Source organism: Centroberyx affinis, unplaced genomic scaffold (assembly GCF_046629955.1).
Source record: "Centroberyx affinis isolate AG114_WGS23_722 - 3 ecotype Tasmania unplaced genomic scaffold, CSIRO-AGI_Caff_v1 ptg000302l_1, whole genome shotgun sequence".
Classification (NCBI taxonomy): Eukaryota; Metazoa; Chordata; class Actinopteri; order Beryciformes; family Berycidae; genus Centroberyx; species Centroberyx affinis.
Window position 1 is genome coordinate 255,001 of NW_027278980.1, and position 12,323 is coordinate 267,323.

General features: G+C 41.7%; 1 protein-coding gene across 1 annotated transcript in view; it reads right to left on the reverse strand.

The window, feature by feature from the left end:
* Positions 1-12,323, reverse strand: part of cacna1db (calcium channel, voltage-dependent, L type, alpha 1D subunit, b) — a 144,004-nt gene that overhangs the window by 89,484 nt on the left and 42,197 nt on the right. The window contains exons 4-5 of the mRNA XM_071515075.1: positions 3,864-4,003; positions 2,662-2,804 (exon numbers count right to left, since the gene is read on the reverse strand). Of these exons, the coding sequence (XP_071371176.1) occupies positions 2,662-2,804; positions 3,864-4,003 (283 nt within the window). The remainder of the gene's footprint in view (positions 1-2,661; positions 2,805-3,863; positions 4,004-12,323) is intronic.

Below are 12,323 nucleotides of genomic sequence, written 5' to 3' on the forward strand. Positions count from 1 at the left end.
TTACGACCGCATGTATTGTCCAACGAAGACAAATGTTAAACTAGAATAGAACTGTAAATGTCATCCCAGCTCAGTTCAACTTCGTCTTTCCCCTCAGGTCCCTTCCTCCCCGAGACCGGTGGATGATGTGTTGCCATGGCAACACAAATAATGCACACACACACACACACACACACACACACACACACATAAGGGCAGCTTCTTGTAAGGTCAGATGTAAACCGAATCCAGAAATAGTGAAGTAGCAGGCAATATCTCCTGGATTATGAAGGAATTATGAAGGAGTATGAGGGTGAAGCAGACGTTCTTCATAGGATGGGAAGTTTGCAGCATATTTTTTTTTAAATACTGAAAAAATACAGATGTGCAGGGATTGATTTATCTTAAATTCAATCAAATTCAATTAATGCTTCCACTTTCAGTAATCCAGTGCAATGTTAAAATAAATGCCTAAAAGGTCACAAGTTTGAGTCCTATCAAAGTGTCCTCGAGCAAAACACTGAACCCTATCTGCTCACTCATTGTAAGCAACTCTAATAAAGTGTCAGCTAATTGACTAAAATGTAAAATGTGCTCAAGCAATTAAAACGGGTAACAAACTTTTCAACTCCTCCCTCAGAGTGTCAGACACTCTGAGTCAGTAGACTAGCTCTTGAACTTATTTCACCACTGTCAGCAGTTATAATCCATAACTTATAACTTATATCTAACTGTGCAATACCAATTTTTTTGTGCAATAATTCAACTGCAATAATTCAACTGTGCAATACTTATTAATTATTTAATTATTTACACTGGTGTATGTATATATTGGAGTATGATGCATATTGTACAGAATTCTTATTTCTCTTCTTTCTATATTATTATTATTATTTTTATTCTCACTGTTATATATTGTAGTATAATGCACATATTTTACATATTTCTTACTTTCGTATTTCTATTTTCTTATAATTTCTTATAATTTCTCTACGCTTGTATATATTCACTTCTACAATGTGAGCAGCTGCAGTGTAACCCAATTTCCCCTCGGGGATCAATAAAGTATTTCTGATTCTGATTCTGATTCTGAAAAGCATGAGTCCTTGATCTTTCTTAACTCAGAAGTCACGCTGCGGCTGTTCAAGTGCCTGAGGAGCACAATCAAACACTCATCCAGTGTTTGAAACATCTGATGTCTGGATGCTTTAACATTGCCATGGTGACTCACTGGGCTCTATGGAGACAAGTTCACTCTATGTAACACTATATTAGATGACACTGTATAAAGTGGCAATTCCCTGAGCTTGAAAAAAATGCAATAGTGCAAAAACCTCTCTCTGAGACGACATATTTGTGCTATTGCCATGACAACTTATGGTCTTGTGTAGATCAATAAAGCACATATAAAGTTTAACAATTATACAGGGAGAAATCCATTGTAGAAGAGGCAGAGAGACCAATTTCTCCACTGACAGACGCCTCAATAGACCAGAATGCAGTGCAGCCACAAGACATGTTATGTTTTGAGTAAGGGGCTCGAATCTCACTTTTTCTCAAGTGGAAAAACTCTCACTCTATCACTATCACCATTGCTCTCCCCACCTACACACACAACCCACAGCTGAAGGCAACAATTTCTTGTGTGATCTGTCGGAGCTGTCGAAAGGCATTCTGGGATATTTAGGAAATCACCAACTGAAGTAGAAGTAGACGAGGCAGGCTGAGGGAAAGCGGGTACACCGAAAAAGTAAATTACTTCACCACAAAATAACTCCTGGAATGGATTGAACATCACAAATTGATGTTATATAATAATGTAAGAGTATCCGAGGGTGAAGCCACCATATTTACAGCCGCACTAGACAAGATTCTAGTGTAAAAATACCCACTTCATATCAGCCTACATCACAAAGAGAAGAGCGTCCCATCCCACATAATTGAGACTCGCCCGCTTGTAGATTCGCCCTTTTAGCACAAATGAAATTCTGCTGTCAGTATGTACACTTTCAAATCTTAAAGGATAATGCTGGTCTTTTTCAACCTTTCAACCAAAGTTTTTGCCATCATGTAAACTGACTGTGTTCAAACTTTCGTAACTTACTCCGGTTCAACTGATGGAGAACATACAGTATGCTCCATCCAGAGAAAGCTGGCTTCACCAACATTAGACCCTTTGGTATTCTTTAAAGCGGTGATTCTCAACCTTAGTCATATCGAGGACCCCTAATTTAGTCCACATTAGAGCCACGGACCCCCATTTGATGAGATTTTGTCCCTCGGACCCAAATCTGAGAATATTTTTTATTGTTAGATATGATTTTGTCCAGAATTCCATGACTATCTGTATTGTAGGTAGAGAGATAACAGTGGAACTATGATCAAAACAGTCATTCTTCTACATTATCTAATTGTGTTAACTTCTTGTAAAAGAAATAATGCTGAAGTTTAACAATTCATCAAGTTGCTGGGGACCGCCTGGAATCCCCGGACCCCATGTTGAGAACCACTGCTTTAAAGCATCACAGACTGGCCGGGGGGGGGTAAACATGAACCTCTGCATGCTGTTTACTTGCATCGTGTTACAGGATTCTTGGGTAGTGAAGTTCAAACGGTGTTTTTGAAGTTGCCTGGTGCAGCTTTAATTTGTGCTGAATAGCAGGGGACAGTGTGTTCACTCACTGGGCACTCCAGAGACAAGGCGAAGGGGTCGGAGCACTCGAAAGGCTCGGAGGGCCTTGACGTCAAAACCCCCCGGTTTGCCTCCGGACTGGCCGCCGGCGTCAGCGTCTTTGGTTATCAACTCCAGAACCACGCTGAACAACCTGGAGAGGGCAGAGAGGGACGAGGAGGGGTGAGAGAGAGAGAGAGGGAGAGAGGGAGAGAGAGGGAAAAGGAGAAAGGGGAGATGGAGAGAAAGAGAGAGAGGGAGGGTGAAGGAGGGAGAGAGAGAGAGGGAAAGTGGGGTGAGAGAGATCGGGTGAGAGAGGGAGAGAAAAGAGAGAGAGGGGGAGAAACAGAGAGAAAGAAGAGAGAAGTGAGAGAGACAGGGTGAAAAATAGAGAAAAAAATAAATAAATAAATAAAAAGAGAAAGAGAACTTTTCTAGCTTCTTTTATGTGTGCACATGTCCACGTATGTCTGCCTGATTCGCATTTGTCTTTGTGTACATGCATCTGTGTGTGTCCGTGTGTGTGTGTGTGTGTGTGTGTGTGTGTGTGTGTGTGTGTGTGTGTGTGTGACAATGGTAGTGATCTCAGTGTATATTTACCTGCAATTTATCACACCTCATCGACAGTTTACACTGGAGGCCCACTGGGCCCAGGTGGTCTACTGATAAACCATCACCTCAACAGTCAACAAGGCCTGCGTGTGTGTGTGTGTGTGTGTGTGTGTGTGTGTGTGTGTGTGTGTTTGTGTGTGTGCGCCTCGGTACATGTGCGTTTGTCACAGCCATCTCTTAATCCTTCCATCTCTATCTCAGATGACGTCAATTCTTTCATGTACTGCAACTCACAGAAGTGTGCGTGTGTGTGTGTGTGTGTGTGTGTGTGTGTGTTTAATCATCTGTGTGAGAGTGTGTGTTTGTGTGAGTGTGTGTGTGCATTTGTCTTTGACTCTGAGCATGCATGTGTGTGCAACTGTGCATGTGTCCTGTTGTTATTGGACATGGTGAGAGTAGTAAGCCGATGATTCTTTTTTGATCAAGAGATTGACACAAAAACAAGAATGGACAGCTAAATGTTGCGTCATGCTGCTTTTGTGCTGCGTGTACAGTGTGTGTTTGTGTGTGTGTGTGTGTGTGTGTGTGTGTGTGTGTGTGTGTGTGTCTGGGCCTTTGACTGTGTGTGTTTGTACGTATCGTGTGCTACATGTCAACTCACCCGACTATGACGATGACAAAGTCCAGCATGTTCCAACCGTTTCTGACGTAGGAGTTTTGGTGCATGACCAGGCCGTAGGCAATAATCTTCAGAAACGTCTCTATGGTGAAAATGATCAGGAAGGCATATTCTACTGTCTCCTGCATGGAGGAAACAAGGAAGGAAGGAAGGGAGGGAGAGAGAGAGAGAGAGAAAGAAAGAAAGAAAGAAAGAGAGAAAATACAAAAGTTTATTCATCTGATTTTACTAACTCACTTTACCAGTTATAAAGAACATGATATTATTATGCTTCATATAAAAAAAATACTATTAAAAAAAATAATAATATTATAAGGTATGATGTGATGCAGGTGTAGGTATAAGGCACAACCAAGACTTGTTTACAAAAAGTATTCCCTGGTTACCACAAGAGTTGGCATGGCAACCAATTTCTCTTTCTTAATTAACCCTTCATGGGAATTATCAGCTTGGTTGGGAAGTGTCTTTGACCAATCAGATTGCTGGCTGAAACAACACGCTGCAGAGAGTGTAGTGGATAAGACCATGACTCCTGCTGGCCTGAGATCAGATCTCCAGCATCTTCTCTACTGTTTCTATTTCAACTCTTATTTGACTAGGCAAGCTGACAAAGCATTCATTCTTATGATTTACAGCAACAGTCTGGGGGAGCAGCTACAGGGAGATGGAGGGTTACACACATAAAGTCACACACTTACGTAATACTCCAACACCACTTTGATACTGTTGAAAAAGCTTGAATTCAATACAGAGGTTACAGAGGTTTACTATTTCTGTTCAGGGACAGTTCACACACAAGCACTCACACACACACACACGCATGCACACACACGGTGAGAGATCTGTTTGGTAGGTGACGTGTGTGTCTCTGTAGGTGCACATGGGTGTGTGTGTGTGTGTGCAAATGCACAGATTGATGAAATTAAAGTCGAGTGGTTGTGTGTTTGTGAGTCTGTAGAATACAAAAAGAAAGAATAGCTGCAACCATGCAGAGCTGAATTCATTAAATCCAGTGTAAATAATGAGATAACTGAGAGAGGAAGAGAGGGGGAGCAAGAGAGAGAAAGAAGACTTGTGAATTTACCATATTATCTCACTACTAGCAAGGAAGGAATTGAGTCTAATGAGTGCACTAATTATTCCACTGTACATGTGTCATATGACTCTGGTTTGGTCCTACTTCCTGAGACCTGAGATCCTGTCAGCTACAGACTGCAACAACAACAACCTGCAGCCATTTAGTTCAGCCACTGAATTTCAGCATTCGGATATATTTTTAGAAGACCTAGGACGCCAGTTTGTATTTGCTTCTGTCCCCTATAGCCAGAAAAGAGAGAAATGTTTGTTCCACCTTGTGTTCTGTGAAGCAAACCAATGTAGAGATTTGGAAAAGATGGAAAAGGTGACTGTGAGAGGATACAGGCGAGTTTTCTGGGGATATGAGCACATTTTCTGGTTCAAGACCGTTTATCCAATAAAGATTATTTGAGGGTAAAAACGGAACATTCTGCGAGTCGACGAAATCATTCACCCGTGTCTATGAGTGACATTGGAGTTTTGATTCTCCAGGTTTTATTTTTGGGAGAGTTGTCTGTGTTAAATGCCCCAAAAAAAAAACGACTGAACTGGGTCCTGGGTCCCTACAGCAAAATATCCATCTATAATGTATGACACAGCTGCCCTTGAATGCAGTTCAGCATCCTTTGTTTTTAAATACACTGACAAGCTGTGCCTGTGCTGCGCTCTCTATTATCATTAACTCATGGCAACCTGCTGTGTGTTGCGACAGGAGTTAACAAGCATATGATCCGTTTAAAAAGGTGTGTGGTTTATCACTGATTGTTGCAGATAAATAATAATAATAATAATTATAATAATAAACTTTATTTATATAGCACTTTTCTTAACAATGTTACAAAGTGCTTTACAAAAGAAAATACAACCAGACAAGGCAGATAAAATGAGAATAAAGCCAAAGGGCTTGAGCACCGAGGAAGTAAGAACAATAAAATGAATAAGATCAAATAAAAAAATGTCGCACCTCCAATTTCAGTCAATTTCATGTTTTTTTTTTCTTGAATGTAAGGTTTACATCGTCCTTTACAGTTTGAGCAAGTTTCCTGACCATAGGGTCCATGAAACCCATTCAAACCTCATACTAGAGCTTCAAAAATGCACGGCTGTCAATCTGAAAACAAAGCTGTTTGATAAAGGTTTTCATCCAGCAGCAGTACATGATACATGAGACAGCTGCCTTTTATGCAAGGTGGTGGGTGGAGAAGGCCTGTATGAAACTGTAGCCCATGCACCTTTGATCACAGTATGATACATTCAGATGATCCTCATAAACTTGTATGTAAATCTTTGAGTTACCACAACAAAGCCACATCCCAAGAGTTGACCACGCTATAAATATTGATTATACCTGACTTTGGAACTGAGACAAGATGGAAAAATCTAGCCTTCATGTTTATCCATGAAAAATCATTACGATTCATCAATTATATGATGATATTGATCAACTGTAACTGTGCTGAACAGACAAAGAAAGACAGGACAGACAAACACCTAGAGAAACTCAAACTTCACCTGCACAAAATACAAGAAGAAAAGACGACACAGTACTAGACACACTGTTTGACAGGTGATCTCTGGTGAACAATGACCGCTTAGCACCAAAAATGTCACCAAAATCAATCAGTCAACCGATCAAAAAATTGCGCGGATTACCACTTTAACATATGCAGTGTAGAGCACTATATAAAGGACACAGATGTAAAACTGCTACCAGTATTCTCATTGTGCAACAGTGAGTTGATTAAAGATTTATTTTACCAACATGTCAGTTTAACAAGTTTACAAGGTGCCCCTGAATGCATCATTAATCCAGCTTCTGCCTGTGTGGGAGAATAAAAGTCATTATCTCAGGGGCAACAACAAAGTCACCCCGAAGATCAAAACTCTTCAGTCATATGTCCTGTTGCATCATCAGAACGTTTCCATGGTAACACTGTGTGTGCCTAGGCTCCAGTGCTGGTAATGCAAACAGGTCCTTGTACTTGGCGACGTTTTAGACATCCCTAATATGCACTCACACACACACACACACACACACACACACACAATTACACAAACACACAATCTATTTATCACACTTACACATTATTTCCCTTTCTCACTTCCACTTTCTTTCTCTCTCACAGAAACACATTCTCACTCTCCCTTTCCTCTTTGTCCATCGCTCTTGCTCTCTCTCTCACTCTTGCATTGTCTCTCTCTCTCCCTCTCTCTCTCTCTCCCCCTCTCCCTCTCTCTCTCTCTCTCTCTCTCTCTCTCACTCTTTGTCTCACTCATGCAAACTAGTGATTTGGTGGCAGGTTTAAAGGCCCATTAAGCCATGCACTTCTCTTGTTGATTTAGCTGAGAGAGGACACACACAAACACACACACACACACACACACACACAACGCACACTCAGCCAGCCTGCACAAAGACACACATGCGCACGCTCACACACATCTCAAACACATAGACGACTACAGTAATAATGCACATTCAGACTACACACACACACACCCACGCGCAGGCAGAGAGACCTGCAGTAGTAGCTACACACATTCAAACCACACTTCTAAAAGGCAGCCAGCCAACCGGCCAGACAGTTTCACACAGGGATTAGAGACACTAATGGCAATGCTGACTTGGAAATAGCCACAGTAGGGACGGGTGCTTCAGCAGTGGCCATTGTAGAAACACACCGCAGCCACCTCCGCCTTGCATGTTTCCTTCTTTAGCGCTGCAGGATCGGCCAGTGCTTCCTCTCAGGAGATGAAGGATTCAGCCAAAACGTAAATACGAATCCTTCTACCACTTCTGTGTCTTTGTCTGGGTTATAGCTGCTGTGGAAGCTGAGCGGTCTGCCATTGCAGTAGCTGGGTGATGACCTGCTAAGGTCAATAAGCACCATGACTCAGAGCTGCTTCACACTGATAAGAGCCTTCGAAGCACACACACACACACACACACACACACACACACACACACACACACACACATGCACACACACCTGCCTCCATCCAATTTAGCATTCTTGCCCCCATCCCCCTTTTTGTTTACATAGGACTGAAATGTCTGCTCCTTCTGCTCAGCTGTGTGTGTGTGTGTGTGTGTGTGTGTGTGTGTGTGTGTGTGTGTGTGTGTGTGTGTGTATGTGCGTTCAAACAAGCATGCATTTTTGAGTAAACATATGCACATTTTTCTGTATGCGTGCTAGCATGTATTTAAGTTTGTGTGTGTGTATGTGTGTGTGTGTGTGTATGTGTGTGTGTGTGTGTCCCCAGCCAGCTGCATTCAGGTTGTGACCCAGGAGAAAGACAGATAATCGACAGGGCCGCGTCTGAAGAATGGAGATTACTGCTGCACAAAGGAGACAATAGAAAGAGCAATCACATGATTTACACACGCATACAAACACAACATGATTATACATATACACATTTGCACACACACAAGTGCACACACTCACACACACAGAAATGCACACACACTCAATAGAAAGAGTGCAAATGAAATAGTCAGTAATTAGTAGAACCCCTGACAGAGCTGCGAGAACAAAAGCAACAGACAAAAAAAATAATGATTTAGTAGGCAGGCTAGGCTTCCATTATACTGCCTTTATTCCACTGTATCATAAGGCCCTGGAGACAATGTGTTGGCCTGCATATGTTAGACAGCCACTTAGTAGTAAGAACAGTACAAAGAGTTTAGTTTCAGCCTAGATACAGAAACTGCCAATAGGGCTTTTCCGGAAGCCCCAAAGCTATGCTATTGCTCATATGAGGTTAGAGCGTCTCTGGAATTGTAATAGTGTAATAATAGTTTACTGACAATGGATCCATATTCCCTCTTGCTTCTTACCTATCAAAGGAGGTGAGAACCATGCATATAAGTCTTATAGTTGTTAATTCATTTTAGGTAAGTAATTTTAGGCGTTTTTCCTGATTTCTGGCCAGGGTTTAGGCGGTTAATGACGTTTAGAGTTAAGAGATAATTCAGAGAGAGAATAAGGGAACAATCGTAGAGCACATGTGTTGCATCCATGCTTGTATCTGAAGCACAAAGCACCTTATTTCACCTTTTTTAAAGTATATTCACACATGGGTGAAACTACTTGCCATAAAAGGCAAACAAGAATTGAAAACTGAAAATTGCTTTTTCGACAGCAGCTGGGATTCTCAACCATTTTCATTTCAAGAAATTCAGCCTAGGTTGTTACAATACTGTCACTCTTGTAATTCAGGACATTGTGTGGAGACCCACCAGAAACCCATTTTCAAAGCCATAGTTTAGGAAACCAGAGAATAAAAAGACATGCTGTGCTCATATAACTTTCCACCCCCCTCCTCCTCCTCCCTACATTCATCCAGGAGCGGATTTCATAATTATAGGCAGCAAAGTAATAGTCTCACTTTGCCCTCTGCCCCATTACGTACGCACCTCATGATAGCCATAATACGCATGGCATGCTATTACATAATGAATGTTAAATCCTTCTTTTTTTTCCACATCCACAGGGGGTTCCTGGATCGTAAGTAGAGGATAGGAGAATAAATAATAGGTGGCACAGACCCGAGGCTGTTTTTGTCTGATAGAATTAGAATAGGCGCTTCCTGGTTGAGGTAAGTGGGGGCGAGGTTTAGCGGTGGCCAGGAGGCGGAGAGGGACAACAAGTGGCACCTGAACCCGGTTAACCCTCTCCTCGCACTGGGGAGGAGACCGAGGAGTGCGATGCCACAACACCGAAGACGAAGAGAGCTGCTGTGTCTGATTTTATTTTGCTCGATATGAACTGGTGTCGCTTCCAGAAAGGGTAAATCAAACTGTTGAGCTGCTGATTTCCACCCTTGCTCCCCGTATCCAAGCCCAGTGAAGAACTCCACACTAATGCATCATGGTAATCTCCTTCTGTACACCTAATACGGCTGCGGCAGGGATAACGTTGCCATGGAAATCAGGCTTGTTTCATGTGTGGGCAGTGAATGAGACTCGAAGTTGGGATATTCAAGACAACTGCCTCTGGTGTATGAAGTCAGAATAATATGAATTTTCCATGGTAACACATTTGCTTTTTTACCAGTCTGCTGCACTCTACTTATTGGTCAGTTCCTTAACCTGAATATTGTTAAAGTAATACATTATTACCACCAATTATCAGGCATTCTATGGCTTTGAATCATAAAGATTTATAGGAGCTTTAAAGGTGAATAAACTACAGTATTTCACACATAAACAGCGGAGTTAAAGCTGCTGTTTTATAAGTTGACATTTTGCTTGAATTCAGCAAACGTAATTTCCATGTTGGGTGAATGTAAATGAGTAATATAATGTCAGAATCGCTGCAATACTAATATTGCTATTTGTATATATATACATATATTATGTATGTAAGTAAATGTTCCGGCTCAGGTATCTGACCAGTTGAAGTAAACTTTAGAGCAGGAGGGCTTCACTATGAGTTGTCAATCAGCTGTGAGCAGTGGTTATCAACGTGGGGTCCGAGGACCACCGGGCCCTTGAGGGAATTCCAGGGGGTCCCCAGCAAATTGATGAATTGTTAAACTTCACCATTATTTCATTGACAAGAAGTTAACACAATTAGAAAATGTAGAAGACTGACTGTTTTGATCATAGTTTCACTGTTATCTCTCTACCTACAACACAGATAGTCATTGGATTCTGGACAAAATCATATCTAACAATAAAAATATTCTCAGATTTGGGTCTGAGAGACAAAATCTCATCAAATGGGGGTCTGTGGCTCTAATGTGGACTACATCTGGGGTCCTTGATATGAAAAAGGTTGAGAATCATTGTAATAGAGGAAGGGGAGGGGAGGCTAAGTGCGTTTGTCTTCTTGTTCTTCCTTCAAACTTACCTACTTTAAGATGGAGTTTACCCCCCGCTAACTGCACACCACTGGACCCGCCGCTGAAGCCAGAGAGGCCGTGAAGCAGCTTAATTGATTTAAGGAGGAGCAGTGCATCCTGTAAGCTCCCAAATCCTCTGTTTTGGGAGCTTGACAGGAACTTTTAGTTGCTTGGGCCGAGGCCAGCAGAGCTCAGAGTCTCTGTGCAGAGGGCAACCAAAATGTCCGGCATGGTGTTTTTCGGAAACACAGAGAGGTAGAGAGCCTGGTTCATTTTCAGTCAGTAGGGGTCACTGCTGAGCGCTGTACACTACATGGAAGGGAAATGGCTCTATCAAGTGTTTTCATGTCACGGACCCCCAAACACAAATTAGGCCCTGGACCCATATGCGTATGTCCTACTCTATTATGGGTTTATGGATCCAGTGCATGGTATGGATCTGTCTATGTCCTATATTAGCAGTCTGTGACCATGTGCCATGAGGAGCCATGTGATTTCAGCCAACCAAACACTACACCAGCTGATTTCACTGGTTAAGTCGGTTTATACAGAAGCTAGCCCAGCAGTACACATGAAAATGGCTGCCACTCCGACCATCCAGGAACATTGATTTGAATGGGAATGACCGTTCTATCCATTCAAGTTCTGTGGTTCTGCTGTGGTTCCCCCTGTCTGGTTGAAGTGTTTGGTTGGATGAAAACCTGCACGGTTGCACTGTCCTAGACCCAAAATATTAGGGCTTTATGGTCTGGCCTGTGTCTTTAACATGAGGGGGTTATGGCTCTGTATGATGAGTCAAGTATGTCATGGTATGAGTCAATGTTGCACTGTTACCGCATCAGTAATTTCCCCTCTTGGAATAATAAAGCTCATCTAATCGAATCAAATTTTGATTTCATCTCAAAATACACTGACCGCTGTTATCCATGTAAGCCATTAATAGACTCTGATTCAACACAGCACACAGATTAGTCAAATAGAGTCACATCATATTTACATTCAATACAGATCGTCAACAGTCCGGCAGGGTTTTTACCAGCCATTTAGAGGAGATTAGGTGGATGCCAGGGAACCACTATTTGTGAAAAAGTGATACCTACTCCAACAAAATGACTGCTAAAACAAAATGAAAACAAATAAGTTTACTTTTAAAGGACAGTAAGTAACTGAAGTCCTTGGTAAACAAAATGGTAATACTTGATACAGAATGAATCATCTATAAGTTACAGATACTGGCTGATGAACTTCAGCCAATTTATTACATTTTCACAAGTTATTACATTATCCAGCAGTCAATACATTATCAGTTGCTACATGCCATATAAATATACTTTGTCAGGAAAAAAGGTAGACAGGCTAAATGCCCAGTGTGCAGGAAGTAGCTCACTTGTGACAGAAAGAAATACAGTTTGACCTGATTTAAATAATTATATCCAATTCTGATTTATTGACTTGCTGCTTGGCTTGGAGCATTGAATCTAAACAGCTGATGAGGTAAAGGATTATAGCGGCCAG